The following is a 27,051-nucleotide window of genomic DNA, read 5'->3' on the forward strand; positions in this document are numbered from 1 at the left end:
TTCTTCTCTTTCCAGAGGAGGGCTGAACCTCCAGGAGGTGAGGTCTGTGTAAGTTGAGGCAATGATGATATCTACTTCTGAAGGACAGAAAAAAAAAAAAGAAAGAAAGAAAAAAGAAAAAAGTACGATGGGTGCTACACAAAGAAACACTTAACAGGATCTGGTAAACAACAGAGGCTCTCGACATGTGCTTTCTGGTCCCTAGGTAACTTGGCCAAGGTCTGAAGCAGAGTTCATTCACCCTGGCTGGTCCAATCCGGTTCCTCCACACTCCTTCCACCAGCATGGGCACCTCGAATTCAGCAGCCTTCACCTTCCTCCCCGGCTTCCTTCCGAAGTGTGCTCCATTCTCCAGTGGTCCCTTTCATGCCCACCCAGAGAGCTTCTTCTTTCTTTGCACTGAGACTCAGCCGAGACAACTTCCTGGCCTTCCGGTACAAACAGAGGAGGGAAAGGAGCAGAAGCAACAGCAGGATGACGGGGCAGACGATGAGGAAGTAGAGTAAGGGTTCAGAGGAGCAGATCCTGGAGGAGAAGGTGGGTTCTGCAACCAGAGAGAAACACAGAAGAGAGATATCAATGTCCAAATTATCTGGGCCAATTAGTCCCTATGCACTATCATAGGCAGGTCAGCGCAGATAACAGGGCGGCTTGGCACATGCCTTTCATCCTTCAAGAATACAAGACAGAGCACTGGGAGAACAGGCCGAGGACATTCCCCACACACACCTCTTCCCCTGCCTGGCCATGGCAGCTATAGAGCTGCCAATGACCTACTTAGAACCACCAGCCAAAAAAGAAAAGCAAAACAAAAAAGAAACCCTTTCCTTTAATCTTCTTCCCTCGGAAAAGATATGTATAATTCAGCCCTCGTTCTCAACTGTGTAGCTGGCCCTGAATTTTTAACTGAGCTATTCCCACTGCTGCTCCTGAAACTCACAGTGCGCTGAGCTGCCCTCCACAGCAGCTGTAAGTATGGAGGAGGGTGCTTCCTTCCCGACCCATGTCACACAGGTAGCCCAGCCCAGCTCCTTGGCCCCCCATGCTCAACTGTTATTTCCTGTACCTAAGCTACTGCACACAGACCCTGTCTGGTTGGATCTCATTTCTCCCAGACTTCTTACACAGCCCAGTTCTTACCCCCACCCCCACTTCACAGAGCCCTTTGTTTAGGCTCCTTTCTTCCCTGGATTGAGACCATCTAACAATGTCCTACGTTCCTGCATCGTCCACAGCGCCTAGACATGTGCTCAAGAACTTTTGCTGAGCTGAGCGAAACCAAACTGACCGCTGCCACGGGGTCAAAGATACAGTACAGAGGCCTGCCAGAGCACGTGATCCCCTGGGAGCTGCAGTTGGCTGGGAGGGCAGCAGCAGCAGAAAAACAAGTGGGGCAATGGAGTTCCTGGCCACTTCCCAAGGAAGCAGGGCTAAGGGGACTCCAGGCGCCCCAGGTGCTGGGAAACGGCGCCCTGAGCTAATGGCCAAAGGCCCAGGGTAGAGGCGTTCAGCGGGAATCCATACTCACCGTAGTCTTCCAATTACGCTTATGACATATTTGAAACTGGGGCTGTTCTGAACAATCTGATGCTAACAGTGGCTGTGCTTTGCTTGGGAAGCTGCCACGACACGAGCATTCTCTTCTTCAAAGGTTACGCCACAGAATTTACGAGATTATAGATTCTCGGCGATAAAAACAGTTTTAATAGGTCATTTCTGACCAACCTTCTGCTGGAAAAAAAAAAAGTCCCTTTGGGGCCTCAGAGATGCACTAACTCCGAAGACTGCCTCTTTGCTGGGAATAAAGAGAGAACCCAGACATTTGCTTGAGGCTGGCACTGCGAGCTCCTTGAGGGTGGGACTGTGTCTTACGTGTCTTTGTTTCTTGTGAAGCATGTCTTCTAGAAGGCCTCTAAGATCCTGAGAAAGGAATCAACTGCCAAGTGTATGCCCCATGCCAGAACCGGGGTGGCCACCGTCATGCTATGCAGAGTGACGGTCCTCGGTGGACGTTCGTCTGTCAGTTCTGAAAGGGGCTGGCACGAGGCTGCAGAAGCTGGTGGCCTGGATTTTTTTTCCTATTCTCGTTTGTAGTCTTCATCTTGCATCTCATTTTTCTCTTCTTGAAAAACGTGATCAAAGACAGAGACCGATTTTGACCTTTTTTTGTTTGTTTGTTCTGTTCTGAGGCAGAATCTCACAACATAGCCTGAATGACCCTCGAACTCATGATCTTCCTGCCTCGGCTTCCCAAAGGCGAGGGATTATAGACGTGTGTCACCAAGGCTGGTTTAATTGTTAACTCTTCTCTGTCCTCCTCCTGCATTCTTCTCCCCAGTGATCCAGGTGGACTCTAATTACTCTCCCAAGTCTCATGCAGTGATGCTCGCAAGCATGGTCAAAGAATAGGCCAGACTGCTCAGCCGTACTTACCGACAGAAACTTCTTTTTATAGCAACAGCCACTGTCAGGAAATGGCAAGCCCCCTACAGAGAGCCCATCTATGAAAGTGTAAACAGTCTCCTCAGGTGTCCAGACTCCTGAGAATGACAGGCAGCCATGATTTTCACTTCCCCAAGGAAGTTTACAGACCTCAAGGTTAGACTCCCTGAGCTATCGAAAGGGTAGCAGTGTTGATGCGTCGCTCCACCCATATGATGGGGTACACTTCAACGAGATGGGCCCCTCTTTCTCGCTTTTTTCATGTCCTCAGAGCTGTGCATCTTTTTCCTGGAATCTCCTCTCCACTCCACCCCACCCACTCGGCAGCAGCAGGTAAGTCAGATATAGGCTGGCTGCAAACACATGATGTGAAACCTTCCCCTTCCTGAGACCTCTCAGAGGGGACCTCCTGCTTTGCCCGTGGGCCTGAACTCTCATTAGGGTGTCCCACCATGCTGCTGTCTATCCTTGGCATTAATAACACTGGGAATAAACTTCTTACCCAAAAGAACACTCTGCCTTGGTGTCTTTCTTGACCCCAGACCCAAGACCTTTCATTGAGAGAGGATGGAGCCAGGGAGTCCCTGTTAAAAGACTGGCCATGAGCATTCCGACAGGGGAGTGAATGAGCACCAATTCTGTTTCAGAGAGATCTTGGTTCAAATCTTCCCTCTTTGCTCACTCTTACAAACACTGGATAAGTTATTCACCTCCCCAAATCCTTTGTTACCTTAACAACTAAGCAGGGATAATAAGCTATAAAGCTGCCATATGATGAGATAATATGTAATATAATATTTAATACAATACCTAGGCCATTTGTTGAGTGGACAAGCAAACAGACATTAGCTAGAATGTTCCTGGGAATGCTGGGAAACTCCCAGGCAACCCTCTCCAAGCTTGCTGAGTCTTCATAGAGACCTCAGCTCCTTAGTTTGGATCTGGAATGTCTGCTAAAGGGCCAGATAGCAAAGGTTTGGCCTCAGCTTGGTGCTACTGGAAAGTAGTGGGTCCTTTAAGAGGTGGGGCTCAGTGGGAGGTCAGAGGTCATTGGGAGCACAGCTTTAAAGGGGACAGTGGAATTCTGGTGTTCTCTCTGTCTCTTTGTGTCTCTCTGTCTCTCCCTCTTTCTCTCTCTCTCTTTCTCTCTCTGCTTCCAGGATGCCAAGAGGTGACAAGCTTCTCACAGTGCCACACCCTCTTACCCACCTTGCTGCTAGCCCAAAGCCATGATCAACTTGGGCCTGAAAACTCTAAAACTGTGAGACAAAATAGGTCCTTCATCCTTATATGTTATCTCAGTTCTCTGTCCCAGAGACGGGAAACTGACTAACACAACAGACTTCTCACTTTCTTTCATGTCCAAATCTTTCCCCTCAGTGGAAAAAATCAAGTGATTCTTTCGAAGACTCTGGATGTGGTGATTTGAATGGGAAATCCCCATCCATCGCAGGCATTTGAACACTTGGTCCCCAATTGTTGGTGCCGTCTGGGGAGGTTCAGGAGGTATGTCCTTGCTGGAGGAAGTATGTCGCTGTGGCAGGCTTTGAGTTTAAAAATCCACACCAATTCTGGTTCGCTCTCTCTGCTTTGTGCTTCCAGTTCAACGGGTGAGCCCTCGGCGGCTATGCTAGCTGTCGCGCCTGCTAACTGCTCCTCTATTTGGCTGTCATGGCCTCTAACCCTCTGGAATCAAAAGTCCAAACCAATTCTTTGTTCTATAAGTTGCCTTGGTCACAGAGTTTCATCACAGCAATAAAAAAGAAACTAATACACTGGCTTGCTCTCCAGTCAGGGGTGGTAGGGAATCAGGAGGTGAGTCTGTGGCAAGTCTTACAGATGCTGGGATGGCAGTATGATGATGGTGAAATGGGGCAGACACACAGGAAATAGTAAGAAATCTGGTATTGGGCTATTCTGCCCCTGAGACTCTAGCCTTCAGCATGAAGGAACTGTCTTCATGGGAGGAGGATGCTCCATTTGGAGCAATCTGCCACCATAGGGCAGCACAGTGCCCTCTTCACAGAGCTGAGTTGGCCAACAGCGAGCAACTGTCAGCTCCAGCGCTTCTCAATTGCCTCCCGGGGGAGGGCACTGTTTGCTCTGGATCCTGCAGTCACCATTTCCCACCATCTGCCTCTCACCCATATTTGGATGAGAACTGGTGACACTCAAAACCATTATAGTTTGGCATTTTGAATCAATCCAAGTAAGTGCCCCAGACTCAAAGTACAAGGCCTGCAGAATGGAGCCAAAAAAACATAATGAACACACTTCATCCTGAACAGTTTCCTTCTGCCCACAACCAGGCACACACGAAGAGCTTTTCTTTTGGACACTTCCTCAGAAATGCTGATGAGAGAGAGAGAGAGAGAGAGAGAGAGAGAGAGAGAGAGAGAGAGGATAAAGGTGCTTCCAATCTCTCGACATCTCCATTCAGAACTTGGGCCATGTGAGGTCACTTGAGAGAGCTAGCCCTTGCCAGGAATTAAGAGTGGGGTTTGATCTCTGTAGCAAGTACATCTCAGAGCAAGTGGCCCCTGACAGCTTCCTGTTTTAGCCTAATTGGAGGTGAGCTTGTTCATTCCTTCATCAGGTGTTAGTTAAGTGCTTTGAGGCAGACCTTGTTGAGTAACACTGGGGAAAGGAAACACATGGCCTCTCTAGAAACTTCAGTGTGGTAGGAATGCATGTCTTTTTTAAGAATCCACTTCTAAATAAACCCTCATCTAAATAAAAGCTGAGGTATAATAATGAGTATTATACTGACACAAATAATCCAACCCCATACAAAGCCTTAGGGACTGGCCTATCACTGCATCAAGATGATTTTTTTCAGAACAGTATTACTGGCAGTATGCTTGCCTGGCATGTATATGACCCTGGGTCTGATCCCCAGTGTCATATCAATTTGATGTAATGAAGTAGATGTGTAATCCTATCACTGAAGAGGCAGAAGCAGGGGGATTAGAAGTTGAAGGTTATCCTTGGCTAAATAGCATGTGTGAGGACAGCCTGGGATCTATGAAACCTTAACTCAAAAAAAAAAAAAATCCCAAATGAAAGGATAACACATTTGTATTTAGGATCTGGAGGTGAGGTTAGAAAGAATCAGCCTTATGGCCCTTACCCTATCGAGTCATCATCATAATAATGGCAGGGCAGCAAGGTCCAGTACATGTCTGTCTGCCTCTGCTCAAGTCATGTGATCCATGGCTCTTTCTTGCACCCTAAAACCAACCACCTCTGGCGTGGTCAAACAGAGGAGGCAGAGACATGAAGAGCAGTGATAAATTAAACTGTATTTGATTTGGATTCTGTCAACATGCAGAATTGGCACTCAGCAGGAACAAGACCTCGAGCTGGCAAACATCGATGCCTATCTTGGGTGTCAGGCCAGAGCTGAAAGACGCACAATGCCTGTGTATTCTCAGAGTATGTGTCCGCTAGTAGTGATGTGTGTGGTACAGGTAGCTGCAGGGTAGTGGCTAAGAGAAGGTAAGTCAGAGGGACAGGAAGGCTTAGGTGCAGAAGGGGAAGGGTGGCATGGAGGAGCAGCTAGATGCTGGGCTGTTCTATGGGCTTCATCCCCCCCCCCCACTGTCCCTTCCCCTCTGTACCGCTCCTGGGCCTACCAGCTTGAACCCTAAAATTCGCCAGTGCTTTCTGCCATTTCTCATGGTCTTCTCTCTTGCCCTTTACAGGTCTTGAGGAAGCAACGTGCATCTGACGTGTCTGCTCCTCAGCCACCTCAGGCTGCCTTTCTTATTGCTTTTCTGCTCCCACCATTTAGGTCCTGAGGAGGTGTTTCCATTCTTCGTGTGTATGTGTGTGGGTGGAATATTTGCAGGTGGCTTCCTCTACCACTCTGCCCTGTCCCTTTAAGGCAGGGTCTCTCCTGTACCCGTGGCTCACGTTACTTTTCACCTAGGCTGGCAGGCAGCAAATCCCCAGAGAGCTTCCTAACTTTGCCTCCAACAGTTCCGGGTCACAAGTGCATATGAGGTCATGCCTGGTTTGTTGCCTGGGTACCGGGACCTGAACTCGGGTTCTCACGGTTGCACAGCAGTGTTCTCAAGCACTCAGGCATCTCTTTAGCACCCCCGCTCTTACCTTAAACAGCTGCTTTGTGTTGCTCAGTCTCCTGGCTTTCCCTTGCCTTCTGATAAGCTATTCTGGTTCTCCACTACTGACGCAGGGTGCTTCGCTTGGGTGTCCCTCCTTGAGCGTCATTACTGGCCACACAATGATAGTTCCTAGTGTACAAGTCGGGTGCAGTTTCACCTATGGAATTCCCACTATCTCCCAGATAAACGCTTCTTGGAAATTCTCTTTGAGTTGTGTAAGCTCAACTTACACACATTGGACCTATCTCCCCTGCTAAGCCTTGGTTTGCTTGCTCGGTAAATGACTTCTACCTAAGCCCCAGTACAAATTTGCCTCCTCTGCTCGCTCACTGCCCATGGACTGTCTATACAATCAACCTCCTAATACCTTCTGCTTATTCTTCCCTCCTGCTCACTAGCACTGTCTGACCTCATGCCTCCATCTTGCCTCATCTTGGCTACAGTTTCATGGAGCTTTCCCTCCCTCCACTTCAGCCTCTCTGCTGCACCCAATGGGAACTTTCTAGATGTGACTCCAGTGGGGTCACTGCCATCCTTGAATTTATTCAGTAGCACCTCATAGGCGTCACTATAAAGTGCCCCCTCATTTTCTACACTAAGCGCACACACTGAGCTCTGTGCCTGTCCCCACCTCCATGCCCTCATCTCTTAGCCTTGTACTGTACGCTCCGGGTTGCAGCCCTTCCTAACCACTGAGGTTCCCTCGCTCTGACATGAAGTTTTATATCCTTTTGCCTTGTGTACCTTTTATATCCTTGTGTACCTTTCCCTAAGATAGTTTTCTCTTTTCTCATACATCCATGCTCTAGGGAACCTTCCCAGATTGCATCCCTACTGGACTCTTCACTCCAGTTCAGCTGCCCCCTCAGCATCCCGAGACTATGTCTCTGATGACAATTATCACAGTGGGTTCAACTTTCCCCATTCTGTAAGAACAATCTCTGCCGTATGCAGTTTTGTGTGCTCAGACCTCATAGGATTATTTATTGAGAAAGCTTAAATAGTCTGCAACTATTATATAGACGGGTATAAGCATATATATGTATGAATGTATGGTGGTGTATGAGTCGTCAGTGTCACAGAATCTGCAATCACCCAGAGACAGGCAAATCTGTGGAGGATCATCTTGATTTTGCTAACTGAGGTGGGAAGGCTTGCCCACTGTGGGCAGCACCATTCCTTAGACTAAGATCCTAAAAAGGAGGAAGTGAGCTGAGCATAAGCACTCATTGCTGACTTCTTCCTAACTGCAGATACAATGAAACAAGGCACTTCAAGCTCCTGCCTCATTGACTTTCTTACCATGATGAACTGTATCTTTTTTTTTTTTTTTTTTTTTTTTTCCCAAACAGGGTTTCTCTGTGTAGTCCTGGCTGTCCTGGAACTAACTCTGTAGACCAAGCTGGCCTCCAACTTGCAGATCCACCTGCCTCTTTCTCCCAAATGCTGGGGTTAAAGGCAAGTGTCATCACTGCCCAGCTGAACTGTATCTTTGAACCAGAAGCCATAATTAATCTTTTCTCCTCTTAAGTTGCATGCTGTTTTATGACAGCAGCATGAAAAGAAATTATGACAGTGTGCGTATATGTATGTAACAAGTTTGGTTCAAGGCATAAAGGAAAAGGAGTTAACATTTATTCAAACCTTATATCATGCCAGTGTATCTACCAGGTTTTAAAAAAAAATTGTATTATATCCTCTTTTTATGAGAAAGCCAAATACCATACAAGTAAACATGGTCTGATGACATGGCTGGTAGGTGGTGGGGCTGCTATCTGAGTTTAGGCTTATCTGACTCTAACCCTTAAGTACTTTTTAATCACTCCAGACTCCCCCTAACCACCGGCCAGGAGCGGCAGGGTGGAGCAGGCCAGTTGCTCCGTCACAGGCTTTCCTTGAGAACACATAGTGTTAGTTGCAATGAAAACCTTGTTGGCCATGGCACAAGCTGGAGAGCTTTTTCAGAGGAGACACAAACGACTCCATTTTTTAATGTCTCCTTCCAGAATTCATTTTTTACACCTGTTCTGCACGATCTCACATAGATTATGCTGTACAGCGTCTCACCTGTCTCAGAGGAGATGTGCTTGCTAGTCACGGAATCTGTCCCTTTTATGGTTGTTATCTATTTATTCTACTGTAAAAACTGCTGACTCTGTAGAGCCCATGAATTCCAGAGGAAAACATTTGTGGGGTGTGCTCAGATGTGTGGAATATCCTCTAATTGTTGGAATAAGAAGCCGATAAAAGAAATCTGCCTGGACACTTGGAAGAAAAAAAGCATTACTGAAGACTGGATGTGAGGGAAGGATGGCAAAGCCCTGAAGACTAGACAGGGAGAGAGAATGGTGGAGCCCCAGAGAACGAGTCAGATGGAGCCTGACTGGGATGCAGTGATGCCCTCTTTGCCTGGGAGGAATTGCCGTTCTGTCACCAAAGCCAGCTGGTCTCCTAAAAATATCAACTGTATGATAAATTCCATTTATCTTTCCTGAGGTGGAGTACCAAGACTCTGCCTAAGTTTTTCTAGTGATGCTTTTCCAACATAAGCTCAGCCTGTAGTCCACCTTTCACCTATTTTGAGTCTTAGTAGAATGGAAAGAAGTAGCTAAGATAATGAGCTGGCAGATACTATCCCTAGCCACAGTTTATTGGTCTAGCTGGAAGAGACTGTGCTTTTTATTAACACACACCTAATAGATGCCCATCATATGTCTGATACTGCATTAGGATGAGACATTGGCTGGGGATGACTTTCCCATATAAAGAAAGTCACTCTTTGGTCAAAAGCCTTTGGGTGATGGTTCTCTTTGTTGGAGTCTATAAGGTAGCTCTATGTGCCATCCATCTTTCTTTGACATCTTCCAGGACACAGTGATACAAGGGAAAGAGGACACCACATGACTATTGCTATCATTTTGGCCTTAAGTGATTATCTCATCCCCTAATAGGTCCATGTGGAAAAGACTTGCTCCTCAGTTTGGTTTCACTAGGAGGTGGTGGGGCCTTTAGGAGATGGTTCTAGCGGGAGAGCTTCCTGTCACTGAAAGCATGCCATTGGAGGGGGACAGGGAGACAACTTTTCCTCTCTCTCTCTCTCTCTCTCTCTCTCTCTCTCTCATCCTAGCTATGAGGCAAGTGGTTTTGCTTCCTCAGCCACATGCTCCTGTCATGGTGTGCTGCTGCAGACCCAGTGTCACAGGACCAAATGACCACAGATCAGAGTCTCTAAAGCTTTGAGCCACAACAGTCATTCTATCCCTTCAAGTTGGCTATGTTTGACTAGCAATATTATCAAAGCCCTGACAGTTTGGTGAAGAGGCAGACAGACAGAGAGACAGACACAGAGACAGAGAGGGACAGAGATCCCAGCACTGGTTCTTCTCTTGATCAAGGGAGTATTTGGGAGTGACCGACTGTGGTTCAGGTGTGTAAAACAGCAGCGTTATCGCCGCAACCATCACCTCATTCTGCATTGTTTTCTTTTCCACTGCAAAACAGCATCTGGAGATTAGAGGATCAGCCAGGAGGTAAGAACTGTGCTGGCTGAACGTGCTCTTCTGATATTGGAGGCACACACGAAGTTGTGGGCCTTTTGCTTGGGAAGGGAAGGGAAGGGAAGGACAGGTCAGATGTGCCCATTAGTCAAGTGTGTGTGCCCAAACCCCACCTAGACCTTGCTGCTTGAGTTACTATGGAGAGAGGCAGAAAAGTCATCTCCTTTAAGGAATCTGAAAAAGTGCCCTTAGCCTGAGGAAAGAAAGGCTGGGAGGGAGCACCGAGGGGAGCCGGTATGTCCATGAGCCAGCGGCTGATTGACCCCCGAGTTACCTGAGGACAGCACCCTGAGCACCATCCGCGGCGACTCATCCGAGGCTTGGTTGATCCACCTGCCAGGGTGGCCATGTGGCTGCCACTCCGTCACCCTGCACCAATACACGCCGGCATCGTCCACCTCCACCCGATGCAGCTTCAGGATGAAGTCCGTGGGAGAGGAGCGGAAGCAGTGCAGGAGCCTCCCGCGGCCCTCCGGGCCGTACTCCAGCAGGCCGTCGTACTGAAGGTGCACCAGCATCTGACCCGCCGCGTTCCCTCTGCTCCGGTACCACGTCACGGAGTACAGCGAGGCAGTGCCGCCTGAGCCGTCCAGGCTGCAGCCGATGTCCACCTCTCCGTGCTCGCTGGCGTTTCCCATCCAGCTCACTTTGGAGACTCGAACCTGACTTCCTGCGAGGCAAAGTGGTGGACGGTTAGAGAAAAAGCAGACTTCCGGCCCGCTCACCTCTGAGCCCCGCATCATTTCCACTGCGAGACCTCATCTGGCATTCTCCAGACATTAGGACCTTCATCATTAATGTTTTCCTTTGATCCTTCTTCACACCTGCCGGAAGATTCTCTGCTACGAACCAAGCTAAACATTTCCCTCTTTTAGCCTGACCTCTTGCCTGATAGAGCTTCCTACTAAAATGGACACAACCTCAGCTGGGCTTGAAGCTTTTGCCTGACTTTGAACTTCCTCCTTGATTTCCCACAGGTGCCGTTCACAACTTTCAGTACTCCGAATGTTATGTACCGTACTAGTACTGCTCCTTATGAAATCACCTTCTCCCACCACACCCAGATACTATCCATTGTTCAGACACGCTGGGAGACAAGTGTCAGAATACCACCCAAGGCAACCATCTCCGTTATTAATTAGCATGCCTTAAAGAGCTTTGGGCCTTCCTTTTTCCCCCTCCCCCACTGACCAGCAGGTGAGGACTTGGAATGGCACCCCCAATATTTATAACAAAGAAAAAAAAAAAACAGGAAATTAAGGCCGGAAATTACAGTGTACGTTACATTTTCAACTGTACTACAAATCCATTTATTAATCTGTTTTGTTGTTCTTAAATTTTCTTTTTCGGATCTTAGACTATGTTTAGTCTAATTAGTATTTACTTGTCCTTCATGGGGAAGCACATAAAATCTTAATTCATATAAAATCTTCTGTGCCCTTGCCTCAGGTCACCCCCTCTTTGATTGCAAGCTGGTTTCTGATCCAAAGCCATACTCCACCAAGGTCCAGTTTCAAGCTCAAGAGACCCTTTCAGCCTTGGTGTTGTTTCCACTTTGGCTTTTGTCACTAAGGTTTATTTTCTTCTTGAAATTTGAAAGAAAATCTCCTGTTACAGTGATGACCAGCTTGCCTCAGTATCTTATCTCCCTGCGCCTTATTCTTGAATTCATTCCTGACCCAGGTGTGCAGGTGTGCAGTCACATGGAGGTTGGCGTCTTGGTATTTTAAGAGACTCTGGTTAACTATAAACATCCTCAAGTTGAGAAATGTCATCCCGTTACATTAGTCAGGTTTTTGTTTTGTCTTGTTTTTGTTTTTGCTTTTATCACCTGGACAAAAATACCTGAGCAAAACAACTTAAGGAAGTAAAAATTTATTAGTTTCAGGCTCCATGGTCCAATAACATCTATGTTCTGCAGTCTACAAACCTAACACCATGTAGATGGCTGATAAAGCTTAAAATTAGCATGACTTATGACCAGGAGTCCTTGGACCATGGTTTCAGTGGCCTCTTATGTGGCTAAGCCCAGTAAAATGGATCCTACAGAACCAACTTCCTATAGAGCTCATTGTGAGCAGTGGACCCCAGCCATGTTGTTCTCACTTCAAGGGAAAGCCATAAAGAAGAAAAAAAATCTCATTAGCTCAGGGTAGTCTGTGCCTAAGCCAGAATGTCTTTGAAGTTGTCTTCCTTCTGCCTCAGTCTTCCTAGTTGAATGCTATCACACCTGGCTGTCAATTGAAAATTTTTCTCAAGGAATTTATTCTTTTACATTCTTAAGTCTTTGATGGGTGGGTCTAGCCAATTCCTGAGATGCCTCCAAGGTACCTTTTCTTTTGTACTGGTGCAAAATATGTGAACTAATCTCTAGCAGTCATCCTTTCCTTGACCCCCTGCCCCAACTTTATTGGGCAGATGCCAAGGTTTTCACATCTTTCTGCTCTGTTTTTGCTCCTAATTGTCACTGTAAACCTGGCTAAAAGGAGTTAGCATTAACCATGCCATAGCTTGAGTTGCTATGAAATTTTTTCCTTTTCTTTTGAGTTCAACCTCACTCAAGTCTCAGAGAATGAACAAAATATTTGCCAGAACTCAACATGAATAGAGTCCTCATTTCATGAGCACAGTCTGTCCATATTCCTACCAGATTTTTTTTTCACCAGAATTGCTCATTAATCTCTGCTTAAAACATTCTAGCAATGTTTTGGCCTGCTTCTCCAAACTCTTCCCTCAAGCCAGTTTCAAGTGCTTAAGAACTAGCTCATCAGTTGAGATCACAGCATTGACCCCACCTCTCTGGAATCAGTTTCCTATATTAGTGTTTTGTTGTTGTTGCAGCAAATACCTAAAAGAAAGAGTTTAGAGAAAGAGATGTTTATTCTGTTGACAGCATCAAAGATTTTGGTCCAAAGTCATCTAGATCCATTGTTTTGGGCCTAAGGTGAGGCAGAATTTCATAGTGTTGGAGCTTGTAGCAAAAGCTGCTTTCAGGATGGCAAGGAGGTAGAGAGAGTGCATGCCCACAGCCACGGGCTTCCTTCTTTTTCTACTGTATTCTGTCTGGGACCCCCAGCATATCTGAAGATGCTCTACATATTCCAGCAGGTCTCCCCTTAGCTGATTAGGGGAAATGTTCTCCTAAATACACCCAAGGTGGACTCTACTATCTTCCCAGGCACCTCTCAATGCAATTGATTTAACAGTACAGACTGTGAGAATTCTCTGATCTACTAGAAGATCTAACAATGAGGCCATATTTCTACCTGGAAAACAGGGGCTTGAACCAAGGGATGTTGCCTCCGTAAAACGTGCAGGCACACACAGTCAAGTGTTTGGCTAGGACAACTGGAAGGCAGGGATAGCAGTCGAATAAGGAGACAAAGCAATCATGAGGGTCAGAAGAGATAATAAATGCGACGGGGGTGTGGCCTCTGGGGCATCCAAGTAGAAGTGAACAGTACGGTCTAAAAGCCTAAGGCTTACACTCTCTAAACCCAGAGATTTCGGGTGATTATCTTCTAGGTGATAGTTAAAGCCAGAGCAGTGCTTTAGAAGATCTGAGAAAAGCAGAGACTACGAAACCGAACAGCCTAGGATCACTCGCTCCCTGAGGAGCACCCAAGCTTAACAGAGAAAGGAGAGGGACCACAAGAGAAAGGAGCCTGGACAGAGGAAGAGATCTCTCCCTAAGCTATGTTTTACCTCTGCTTCTCTCACAGAAGCTCACCAAGGGCAGAAGCTGTGTCTTATCTTTGCAGTCCTGTTTCTGGCAAATGGGAATGCCTAGTTACAATCTTAGGTTTGTTTGTTTGTTTGTTTGTTTTATCATCAGCTTGAAATCAGTACTTTAAGCACCCCATTAGATCAAATTATTTACATCACACTGTTGGCTCTTGTCCCGTTCCTTAGCTGTGGCACCCATCTGTTGACTTTAATCAACAGTTAGAGGTGACCCAGCCAGGACTGAGAGACCTAGTCAAGCCTGTCCGCATACAGACAGCAACACTGGTAGACTAGCTGGAATGGATGGAAGTCCCATTACATTTTTAAAGATCTCCAGAGGTGGAGAAGACTCCCACAGTAAGCCATTCCAACAGTTAACTACTCTTATTTGCCTTATGTTTAGGCAGCCAAATGTTGAAAAGCAATTTCTCCACACATCCCCATAGAGTTGTACAGTTTCTGTTCACAGTGGGAGAAATATGCTCTGTATTACTCTTTCTCTGCCAAATTACAGTAGGGCCCCACCGGAGTGACACAGCTTGTTATTATAGAGATCTGGAGATACGAATCCCTGGGCAGCTGCACGGACCAGGCTGCCAAGCTGATAAAGAAACCAGGCAAAGGGATCTTGTTTTCTTTTGAGCTTGAAACCTCATACTGATTCACCTTAAGCAACCTCTCCTCCTCTGGTGGGTTACCAGGTTCTTTAGTCATTTGTAGATGCCTATTATTTCTATGGTCCAGATTATATTTTTTAATCTCTCTATAGTCACACCCTAAAGGCTGCTAAAGAAAATCCTATAGGAAAACAATACTTTTCCAAGGCTCACCTATAGGCCTGAGTCTCAATTCTGTGGATCCTGAAGTCTTTCTTTCAAGCCTTTGCCAAGTGCCATCTGTAGACAAGAGCCATTCCTCCACTGCACAGTGGTAGAAGCCCTGGTCACTGTCTTCCATGCTCAGAATGCTCAGCAGAAATAAGTCTTGGGAAACTTTCTCAGAATGAAATTTTTGCTTGTTCCGAGGGGTTTGAAATTCATCCCCATATTTTACGACATGGGTTTGGTCCATTTCTAGGATCTTCAGATAGGATGCATTTGCAGAGGTGGGAGAGAAATACCAAATGATGGATAGAAAAAGGTTTCCAGTAGATCGGGACAAGATGGCACATTCTATGTGAGTGCTGGCGCTGATGGAGAGCTCTTGGACCTGATTGCTTGAGTTCACTCTCAGTTTGCTCTCTGAAAAAAAAAAAAAAAAAAGAGTTACTTTGCTAGGGGAAAAAAAACCCATCAAAAACAAACAAACAAACAAACAAACAAACAAAAACAAAAACAAAAATGGCATTGTAAGCTAGCATGTGAATTAGGGCAAACAGCCTCTACAGCAGCAGTGCTTCTCAACCTTCTTAATCCTGTGACACTTTAATACCCTTCCTCGTGCTGTGGTGACCACCAATCATGAAATTATTTTGTTGCTACTTCATAACTGTAATTTTGCTACCGAAAAATTATGTAAATATATGATATGCAGGATATCTGATGTGCGACCTGATGTTAAGAACCTCTACTCTACAGCCATCGTGTGGGTAAGTTCTCTCCCAGCAGCTGCCCTAGTTGTTCATTCATCTTTGTTACGACTCAAGAGCTGATGAAGCTGTCTTTTCCATCTTTAAGCTCCGTCCATCTCACAAGCTGCTTGTGGTGAAGAATAGCTGCAAATGTGACCCAACACAAAATTATATACTTACTTCATATCCTATGAGAGTTTGGTACTTTGATTGTAGATAGACTTTCTAGATGAAAATATTTCGTTACAATGCCAAAAGACTAGACACCCCTGTGAGAATTCTGTGTGATTGCAAGTTGATGGTTCTCTCTTCATAACGTCTTTCTGCTGGTCCTCCTTCTATCCTTACCATGTGAGGAGGAGGAGAGCCATGGGAAAAAGCCCAGCTCTTCGCCATGTGATAATATGGTTGTATTTAAGCAGAGCAATCTCTTCCATAGCATGTTTGCATCACTTTGAGAGAAAATGACACCATGAGCGCTCTGTCTGCGTGTGTTTACTGTCTGAACTACTTCTGGATGCCCAATTTGTCAAAGTCTAGTTAGAGCTGCCTTCAGACATGAGTAAACAAGAAGAAATTGTGCATGGACTATTAAAATTCTGTCTTTTTGCAGGCATTCGTTCGTGAGAATATTATATGGATATGGACTCTGTGGCTTTTAACACCAGTGGTTTTTCCTTTGTCATAAGATGCACAATAAATCTCACAAATCTTGTCTTCATTCCTTGTTGATCAATCTACTTTTGTTGATATTGCCATTAGGCCCCTTAATTTCCCCTTCAACAAACATTTGTTAGTTACATACTATGTCACATACTAGGCTATTCTAGGTTATTTTGTGACTAACTCCTGTCAGTGACTCACAGTTTACAGGAAGATATAGATCAGGAACAAAGGCTTCCAGATTATATAATTGGTCACCCATGTAGGACAGAGATATGCAGAAAAGCAACAAATATCAGGACCATCGACTGATTTACCTAACCCAAGAACAGGAATGAGGACAGACTTCCTAGAGGAGGCAACCCGCAACTGAATCTTGAAGATTAATAGCAACCATTCAGATGAATAGAAGGCAAAGGAATTCCGCACAAAAGGGACGATTTGAATAAGTCCCTGAACATGACAGTGTAGTGAGAATTTCAGAATTTGCTTTCTTTAAAAACATGGAACATATTAGGAGAATATGTTTTTGTTTTAATCCCATGTATGGGGATATAGTAGCTGCCCCGTGCTCTGGTAGGGGCGTGATTTTGCCAGCTGCAGAGAGTTTCTGCGATTATGTGATATTTGGAAGTCTGGGACTTTTCAGAGGGCATATAAATGTGATTGGTTGTCAGCTGTTGGTCTCGATTTATTAAGCAGTCATGCACAACAAAGAAACAAGGTGGAGGAGAAGGAAAGGAAGAAGAAGAAATTAGATATTTTGACGGTGAAGATAAAACTTGCTCCAAGGAACTCAATGCCCCTAATCAGCAGGAAGTAGTCTAATGAAAACATCACTTTATTTCCAGCCCCTGACTTTATTCAGAGATCCCTTTCCTTTCCTCCCTCATATCTAGTGTTATGGGGTTGAAAGTGTGGGAAAAGAGTGAGAAAGGGTGGAAGAAATAAGAACCCACAAAGTAGTAAAAGACCAGCTACATGAATGTAAAGGTGGATAATTGAATCCAGGCAGTTCAGTGAGGTTGGAAGTCGGAGCTAAAATGGAAAGTAGGAGGCACTAGAGAAACAGGTGGGTAGGATTATTGAAGATCTTTCATCTCTTGCCATGGGAGTCTGGATATGAGGAGGACTCAGTTTTCCACCTGTGGCTCTGGGAAGTGGTGAGGACCATCAATCACATAATGAACAATACGGAAGGGGTATCTTTGGACAATGATGATGACTTATACTCTCACACAGAGAATAGGTGTGTCTTGGAAGCAGTTAGGTGTGCATCTCAAGACCAGAAGAGAAACGATTCTGGATAATGAACATGGAAGTTGTTAATGGGTGTATTGTATCCATGGATAGAACTTTTTTTACTCTAGAAAAGTGTGGAGAATCAGAAATGTACCAAACTTGTATCCAAATGAATGTGGGTTTTGCTGTTGTTGTTGTTTTTATTGTTTTTAAGACACTGGGCTCTGTGGTATAAATGCTTATCTATCATGGAGGAGAATTGGAAGTTCAAGATCATCCTTGGCTATATAAAAAGTGATATCCTGAGTTTAGGTGGTGGGGAGGAAAGAAAAGCCAAGCATAGTAGCAGAATCCTGCAATCCTAGCCCTTAGCGGGTTGAGGCAGGAGGACTAAGAGTTTCAGGCCAATCTGCACGACAAAAACAAACAAACAAAAAATTAAAATAGTGACTCAATGGAGAATGAGAAGGAATCATTAGTGTTAGGAAGGCCGCCTCATGCCATGGGGCTGAGAGCAACAAAAAGAAAGTTTGTGGAAGCGATCTCAAACACCATGGGAAATGACAGGTAAATTAAGGAATGACTTCATGGGCAAGATCACTGCTATCAACAACAGTATGTCTCAGCAGCACAGAGCGGACAGTGGCTGCCATGCCCGAGTGCCTGCTTTGAGTGCACCACGACACACCCCAGTCCAAGGGCACACCAGCCATTTACAGAGACGGTGACTGAGACAGGGGTAGGTTAAGTGACTCTTCCAAACCTAGTGCTCATCACATCTGAGTGATCTCAAAGTCACCAGTCAGGAGAGAGGAAGCACATGGCATGGCAGCCATCAGCGAGGCTAGGTTTTCCTGGGTTTACACTGTTAGCCTTTGAGTTCTGTTATTAAGACTGAATTTGACCAGAACCATAGATTCTCTTTTACATTAATGTATTAAAAAGGTAGTGTATTTGTGGTGGTTTGAATAGGTACGGCCCCCATAGACTCATGCGTTTGAATGTGTGGTCTTTAAGGAATGGCACGGTAGAAGATGTGACCTTGCTGGAGTGGGTGTGGCCTTGTTGGAGGAAGTGTCTCATCATGGGGTGAGTTTGGAGATCTCCTATTTCTCAAGCTATGCCCAGTGTGGCACACAGTCTCTTTCTGCTGCCTGTGGATCAAGATGTAGAAGTATCAGTTCCTTCTCTAGAGCCCTGTGTGCCTGCACACTGCCATGCTTCCCGCCATGATAATAATGGATTAACCCTCTGAAGCTGTAAACCAGCCCCAATTAAATGCTTTCTTCATAATAATTGCTGTACTCACGTTGCCTCTTCACAGCAATGAAACCCTCACTAGGACAGTATTCTAGAGGAATTTACACGATCCCCACCACTTCCAAACACGAAAAAAATGCTGGGGCACCAGCAGTGACTGACCTAAAAGACTGTCTCTCCCTCCTCCTCCTCCTCCCCCTCTTCCTCCTCCTCCTCCTCCAAAGGGCCCTGGAGGATCCGCTGTGCCACACAGTGTCCTTTAGCTTCTGGCAGTGGGAACTCACAGCAGATGTGGAAAGGCCAAAGAGCAGTGGCTATTAGCTGCTGCGGAAGTATTTCGTTGTTTTAACACCCAGTGTAGCCGTCCCATGTATACTAACCTCATGTCCGTGTTAGCGCATCATGCTCACTCCACCACGACAACTGGGATGAGCAGATGCTTTATGTTAGTTTCTATGCTTTACACAAAGTGGAAAGAGTTTGGTTGCTATTGTTTGAGTGTCGCTATTGGAGCCTAGCCTGACCTCAAGTTCTCAATCCTCCAGTCTTGGCCTCCTGACTACCGGGATCATAAGTGTGCATTATCACACCTGGAAAGAAAAACATATACATCCTTTCCCTTTTAAATGAGTGATCAATTTCAAGTGTCACCTACCTGGAAAGGTGACAGTAATCCTTAATAGGTTGGAGGTGGCAGATGCTCTGGCCGGCCCACTTGTGTGCAGGGAGTTTCTGTCGTAGCCTTCCACCTTACACTGATACACCCCTGCGTCCTCCAGAGCAGCATCGTGGATTTGGAGTTGAGAGCGAAAGGAAGACTGTGAAACTTTTGTCCTCCCGTGGAACTGGGAGAGGACGTCCCCCCATTCGACTGTGCCGTTGTGGGTGATTCGAGTCAGCTGATGAAAGGCTCCGGAGCCGGCTGGCTGGAACCGCCATGTCACTGAGAAGGGCACCTGGAGGTCTGAGTGGTTGGCCCTTACTATGCAGAACAGGTCGAAGGTGTGGGCTAAGGTCACTTGCGGCTGACGGCTCATCAGATTAACTTGTAAACTTGATTCTGTTGAGGGGGGGGAGTAAGACACATTTCCTGTTTACCCAGCCCAAGCACCGGGACTTCCAAGTTTTCTCAATGCCACCCTTCACACAATGCCACCCGTTAGTGTTCCTGGAGCGTCATGAATCGGGGGGTAGAAGTTAGGGCACAGCACAGTGTGTCCCAAACCCCAACCTCAGCTCTCCAAGTCTCCCCCCTCGCCTCTGACTGTCCTCAGCAGCCACAACAACACAGGCAGTGTTTCCGAAGTGTGCCACTCACACAGCTGCGCTGAGCAGGGGCGACACTCACAGCCAGGGGCTGGCTTTTTTCCTCTCCCCACTCAGCGAGTAGAACACTCACAGCCAGGGTCTGGCCTCCTCCCTCTTCCCGCCACCCCCACAAGGTTCAGTGTCAATCTCTTGTCCGTGCTAGAAAAGACTTCGAGATGCCCGGCGGCTGCTGGAACGGGGCAGGCTTGGCTATAGTCATCTGTAAGCCAACTCCTAGTGTGACTTTTGAACAATTTACCAGTTGTACTCTAGGCTGATCTTTATAAAGATGAATAAAGAGGTTGGTGAGGGGCCTGATGTGCAGACCCTGCGGGGTACATACACTGTTGGTGTTAAGAGTACATAGACTGTTGGTGGGGGTTCTGGATGACACCACTCAAACGGCAGTCCAGAAGGGTGTGACTTACACACATTCAGGTAAGGATTTTTCCCCGGGGACTCACTCAGAGATTTTACAGTGGCCGAAATCTTCTGGGTCCACTGCCAATCTTTGGCCTGGTTCTGGGGTCTCTCCGACACTCTGCATTCATAGGTCCCACTGTCTGTGACCTCGGCAGAGGCAATCTCCAGCCGAAAGGTGGCCCAATCCACTTTCTCCAACCTCCTGTTACTACGGTGCCCGGGGCCTGGAGAAGAGACTCCCAGCTTCACGATACCATCTTGCCCCATGGCAGCCACAAACACGGGTGTGGTCTGGGCCTGTGGGGTGAGCCACCAGCTCACGGACAAGGGACTTGCATCCCCAGCTGCCTTGCAGAGAAAGGTAAGCTCCTCTCCTTCCCACACGGCATGCTGCTCAGCAGACACGGTCACACTTCTTGCTGTGGATTATGGAAGAAAAGTGTATCACGTAACAAAAACGTCTCTAAAAAAAAATGATGGAATTGAATTATAAGAACTTTACCTGTTTGTGACAAATCAGAGCTCATTGCTTCCTCCTGTGCCATGCCCAGAACAAAGATCTGCCAAACACTTAAATCGTAAATGGATGGATAGATGGACAGATAGATGGATGGATGGATGGAAAGATAAATGCGTGGGGGGGGGGGAGGGGTGAATGGATGGATAGATAGATGAAAAGATACATGAATGGGTAGAAAGATAAATGGATGGATTGATGGATGATGGATGGATGGGTAGATGGATAAGCGAACTTGGGTATGTGTGCATGTGTGTGTATATAAATAAAATAAAATTTCCCTAAGGTAATTATAAAATATTAGAAACAAGACAGTAGACAAGTGGCCAGGAGAGCCTATGGACACATATATGATTCATAATATATACTTATTTTTCTTATGGTTTTGTTCAGTTGGCCCATTCTGAAGAAAATCTAGTTGGGAACATGTATTTTATTTTACCTGTATAGTATTTTGTTTGATTCATTAGGGTGAGAAAATGAACCTGAAAGTAATGAAGCCTTGATAATTTAAATTTTTAGGTTGTTTGTTTTGTTTTTTAGAATAAGAGCCATCAGTGTTTTTAATATATTTTCCATTTTCCTACTTACCTTTTCCTAGAGAGTCCTTATTAGCTTAGTGTGTATTTTGAACAGGGAAAGAAACTTATTAATTAGATCTCTGTTTGCAATACCACCATAAAAAATAGCTAGTTTTGGAAAAATTTATATTTATATACACTATCTACTCCCATTGGCAAATGACAATCTTCTAATGTTTAAATTACTGTGTCCAACTATACATGTAAAGCTGGCTTCCAGATGGGGAATTGAAGACATAGAGAAAGGCAAACATTCTTTCAACAAACACTTCCTGCGCAGGGCCCTGTTCTGGCTGCTCTGTGGGCCATGGAGGTACAGCAGGAGCTACCCTGCCCTGGACAGCCCAGCACGAAGTGTTAGGCCAACACCCGCCACGACCCGGAGGCAGAATTACTCTGGGCAACACACTTGACCTCTCTGAGCTCTTGTGTTTCTTTCCAGGAAAAAAAATGAAGGTAATAAAAGCAGCCGCATTTTTGCTTGGTTGAGAGGACTGAAGAAAGGCCACACTGAGGTCGTAGGCCTTGGGCGACAGAAAGTACGGAAAAGGGGTTTAGCTACTACCATTAGTGTTTAATAAGAGGCATTGGTGATGGGGGAGGTGAGGGCAGTTCAAAGCAAAAGACTGAAATGGAAGAGAACCGCTGGCACTGGAAATCTAAAGGCGATCTGAATGAATCTGCAAAGGGCTCTTCCCCACAGAGGGGAGAGATCCACAGCCTCAGGCATGCACACACCAGCCACAGAGGCAGGATGAAGACTAACCTTCTGAAACAGGTCGAGCAAATGGTCCAACTTGCTTCAGCATTTTGGGTGTCAGAGGCAATGGTCATGCTATCTGTGTTTGTTTTTAATATAAAAATGACTCATAACTGCAGTTTAAAAATTAAAAGGGAAATGACTCATCATCTCACCACTTCAACGTACCCATCATGGTTAGCTTCAACTACCATCATTTCAAAAATTCATTGTGGTCATTAGCTTCGTGGTAAGAAGTATAGCAAGGCACAGTGGCAGTGGGCGTTCCCTTCTGTTTAAAATATTCATGGAACAATAAAGTCTGCTCATATTTCAGATAGCAGTTTGACTTTCAAAACAGAATGTTAGACAAAGCCCTCAATAAATATGCTAATATGTTTTCCAATTCGTACATCTTAGGCCCAGTTTGGACTCCAGCCTATGGGAAATAAAAATTCTCGTTAGCCTTGAAAGATAACCCTCTCTGCAGGACCAGGAGCCGGAGGCCATCAAGCACTCTTTGGAGCTCCTGGGAACAAATTCTCACACACCAGGTTTAAGGATGTTTGTAGATTTTTTTTTTCCCCTGGGGAGTACAGAGATTTAGCAAGCTCTGTGCCAATATGTAAACCGCCCACATTGTTTTTCCTGAATCCTAGAAACTTAGACCAAATGTTTAGCGTGGAAACTAACACCAACACACTTCCTGGCCTGTCACTTTCATCCAGAGCTCTGCTATTTTCCTTCCTAGCCAATGGGAAGAGGGAAGCAGATGCAGAAGGGGTATTTATCTATCTTTGGAGATACCCTTAACGAGTGAGTGTAGCAAGAATAGCTTTCATTTTAGCTCAGTTTATTTTTAATTAAAATTTCTCCCCCTATTTTTTGCTTTTGGGTAAATTTTCATTCTAGACTTTGAATTTAACACTCAGCCCAGAGGATTCTAATATTAGTTGTGGGTGCATCTGTTTTAACTCTATACACAAAGCACCTATTAGGCGAACATATTTAAAGTCACTCAACCTTTACAAAGTAGCAATGAACTAAGTGCCTGTCCTGAGTCTGTCTGTGGGTCATGTATGCTCACGAGTCTGGTGGCCTAAGGAGCCAAATATTGTGGTGCTGGCATGGTGGGGACCCTCTAGCTACAGCAGAACAATGGGGGGGGGGGAAGCAGGAGGGACAGGCACCCAAGGGTGGCCTCATTTATACAATCCTGTCTCCCAAGGTGGCATTAATGCATTTGTCAGGGTGGAGCTCCCATGGTCTAATTCCATCCACATCATCACACTGAGGACCAAACGCTGAGCCTTTGAAGGACAATTATACACAAGCCACAGCAGTGGCTTTCGCCACTTCACTCATAGAGATGCTCAGAACCAGTTGAGCAGACATCTCGCCGCATCGCAGCAGACACAGAGAATGGAGTCTGTCTGCTCTCATTTGTCTCTTCATTTCTCACTATGAGTCAGAAGTATGACCCACTGCACGTTAACATAACAAGATTAGCGGGAGGCAATTGAAAAATGGCTGCCCAGCCTCAACTCAAGGTCGGCTTACTCAGCTGCGTGTTCCTCATGCAAAGGGACCCCACATATCTCTCTGTGCACACATATGCAGAATATTCATGCAGTTATAAACATACGCTTGTGTCCATGCATGTGTACAAACACACAAAAACACAAAACCCAGCATACAAAATTTATAACGAAGAAAAAAAAAAACAAGTAAACGCAAACAACAGAAGATGGCAAGGAGGGGCTTAAGGTCACACCTACTTGTGTCCTTTTATGGACAAGAGAATTGAAATTGAGAAAAATGAAGAGGAGTGCCATGGAAAAATGAAGAGGAGCCCATGGCTCAGGAACTGTACTCCAGACGTCTTGGTGCTTTCTCATCCCTTCACTTCACCTCTGTAGGGTCTGACTGGCTCCAGACTCTACAGGAAGCCCCAGCACCACCCAGGGAGGGGGTCTGAAGACAGCACCACCTGTGGTTGTCCCTGTGTCACCCACCTGCTGGCTCCTTCAGCTGTACCTGCTTGCCCGGCGACTGCTTCCTCTGAAGTACCTGCCAGGAGCCGGTCCGAGCCCTCGCCACATCTGCCACTTCACAACTGTAAGTGCCCACGTCCTCTGGACCCACGGAGAAGATCTTGAGAGAGAAAGTCTGGGCGCTTAACTTTGAGACCTGCAGCTGTCCTCGGTCTGCTCTGCCTCTGTAGTCTCTCTTCAGGTCCAGGACCCCACCAGCGTCAATCTGAGCAATTTCCTTCCCGTCGAGGAACCAAGTGCCCTGAAGCTGTGGGTCGCCTTCTCTGCCAACAACCAGGCAGACCAATTCCAATGGTTTTCCCTCGTCAGGTGAGCTTCTGGCTGTGATGCTGACTTCAAAATCTCTTGCTGGGAAACAAAAGCAAGGCAGATGTTTAGGAAGCCCACTCACTGTACCTGCCCCTTTCAGCACAAGAGGGATGAGACTCCTGATAATGATACCATGGTTGCATGCATGAAGCCTTTCAGCTCTGTGGTGGCAGTGAGTTCCCTGCTCCAAAACAGCCCCACAGTAAAAGAAAATTACAAAGTCCCTGGCCATCCTAAGTCACCCAGAAAGGACAGAATCCAGAGTTTTCTGAAAGCAGCCCCAGTAAGTAAAAAGCACACACAGATGTGTCCGGTATGTACTGGGCATGCCTCCTTAATTAGAAAGTGAAACATTTCATGCTGTATTAAATTGCTGTAAATTATGACTTCTGGTCTTCTCTTTCATTTTTGTGCTAGAGATTACATCTGGGCCTCACTGTGTGCTGGGCATTTGCTTCTTCCTCTGAACCACATCCCCCCCCCCCCAGCCCTTATTTCTTACTTCGCTCACTTGTCTGAGAAACAGCCAGCAGAATCTTCCGACCTACTGAGCACACGTGATATGGCCTTGTCGGACCCACTGAGTGTGTCTTGGGCACCTGAAGGCCACAGGATGATCTGTGGTGGAGCCGAGTATCGTATAAAGTCATTGATCTTCCACTGGGGTGTCGCTTTTCACAGTGGACACTTACAGTCTCACCTGGCCCTCTTGTTAAACCGGTGCATATAAGGAAAGCAGAAATGCCAACGGATCATGGGAGGTGATGCTATTTCACTATAAAGCTGGGGCCTGGTGGAAGGGCATCCTGCCACCAGCAGGGGCGAGGCTTCATATTGGAAACGAGCTGCTTTGAGGCCCAGCTGCCTATGCTAGGTGGCTTTGGAGAGGCAAATTCAGCGTTAGAAGCCAGCACCTCCCTGACCCCAGCAGGTGCTGGGATGTACTCAGTATGAATATGTCTGTAACTGGGGTCCCTTGCTTTTAAAAAGAGAAACCGACTACCTTGTGGCAATTATTTGGGACTACAATTAACTAATGGAGATAATGTGTTTCCCAAGTGCCTGGCAAACATGGTTATAAAACTACTTCCAAAGCTGGCTTGTAGCATCGATCTAGCTGCTTCCCATCTCTTGTCCCATATAAAATCTCCCATGAACAGAGCCAAAATGTAACATCCTGGAACATCTTCTTAGTTATGCTTCCCAGATGACAAAAAACAAAATGAACTTAAACTTTACTCTACCTTTCAGAAAAAGTCAACAAAAGGTTTAAAAAAAAAAAAAAAAAAGAAGAAGAAGATATCCCTCCATACTCACTGACAGTGAATTCACAGATTTCCTGAGGAGATAATTACCTGCCGGCTGGATCCTCAGAGCTGTTTGATCTGTCTGCTTTCTTGTGATCAAAGTCCACGTTTCATCTGGATCCTGAATCCATTCCGTGGCCTCACAGAACACCTGGCCTTGATCTGAGGGCTGGAGCCTGCCTACCGACAGCTTGAAGAGAGTGGCTCCAAGCTTGCCCAGCCGCACATCACCGGCCACGAACCTATCTTCATAGGACGGCCCAGGGGTCAATACAAAGTCCTTGGAGAGAGAAATGATCTCAACGGCTTGGCTCCCTCCTTCCTGCTTCAGGAACCAGGTGAGAGAGAGGTGGGTGTGCTGAGCTGTGGCCCTGGTAGCCTCGCAGGTGAGTTCTAAGGGCTCACCTTCCTTCTTACTGAGCGTCTGGGAGGGCATGGTGGCAGACAGGGTGTCAGGAATCACTGGAAACAAAGCAACAGCAATTGTCCTACTCGTTCATGTTCGTCTCATTAGATCTCCTCGAGGGAAGAAGATGGAGCCTAAACCTCATCTGCAAGGTACCTCCTTTGAGTTTGCTTTCCCAGCCATACGCTTCTCAAACGTGGGCTTTCCCTATTGCTGAGGGAGGATGGGAACTTGTGATATAGGATCCTGGCTTTGCTCCATCAGCATAGGCTGGAGTTTGGTTTGCTACCCAGCCACCAGTGGGAGGAACACTGGCGCCGCTGGACCTAGATTCTGGCCCTCAGCCACTTTGTATCTCACTATCTGCATGTGAGTGCATCGCTTTGTTTCTCTCCCCAGACCCTAATCTGCTTTTTCTGTTATGGACATCTAAAACAGTAATTTGTTATTTGGAGACCAAATGCAATCTTTTCCAAACTTTTCATAGCTGTCTTAGGACTCTACTATTCTCTTCTTCCTCAAATGAAAACCACACAGTCTAAGCTCATGTAAAAGCAGCACCAAGACCAAGTCAATGGATATTATAGACACTGCACTAAACACTGAATATTCCCAGGAAGCTCAGAGGGTGGTGGGAGATATTCATATAAACAGTCGATTATGACATAACTGGGTGACTGCTGGTAATCCCAGAATGAGCCAGGCATTAAGAAGAATCAAGTTGGGGATATGCCGGGAGGCAATCTAAAGAAGGTTAATGTTGAATTTACACCCTGAAGTTCATGTAGGAGTTTGTTAAACTGCAAAAGGAAACTAGATG

General features: G+C 46.1%; 1 protein-coding gene across 1 annotated transcript in view; it reads right to left on the minus strand.

Annotated features, from left to right (window-relative positions):
* Positions 1 to 299: 299 nt before the first annotated feature.
* Positions 300 to 27,051, minus strand: part of Cd101 (CD101 molecule) — a 46,340-nt gene continuing 19,588 nt past the window's right edge. The window contains exons 5-11 of the mRNA XM_055628073.1: positions 25,874 to 26,287; positions 24,171 to 24,557; positions 20,360 to 20,737; positions 19,243 to 19,647; positions 14,683 to 15,093; positions 10,401 to 10,796; positions 300 to 544 (exon numbers count right to left, since the gene is read on the minus strand). Of these exons, the coding sequence (XP_055484048.1) occupies positions 300 to 544; positions 10,401 to 10,796; positions 14,683 to 15,093; positions 19,243 to 19,647; positions 20,360 to 20,737; positions 24,171 to 24,557; positions 25,874 to 26,287 (2,636 nt within the window). The remainder of the gene's footprint in view (positions 545 to 10,400; positions 10,797 to 14,682; positions 15,094 to 19,242; positions 19,648 to 20,359; positions 20,738 to 24,170; positions 24,558 to 25,873; positions 26,288 to 27,051) is intronic.

The sequence above is a fragment of the Psammomys obesus genome, unplaced genomic scaffold (genome assembly GCF_907164565.1).
Source record: "Psammomys obesus unplaced genomic scaffold, mPsaObe1.curated_primary_1811, whole genome shotgun sequence".
In the NCBI taxonomy this organism is placed as follows: Eukaryota; Metazoa; Chordata; class Mammalia; order Rodentia; family Muridae; genus Psammomys; species Psammomys obesus.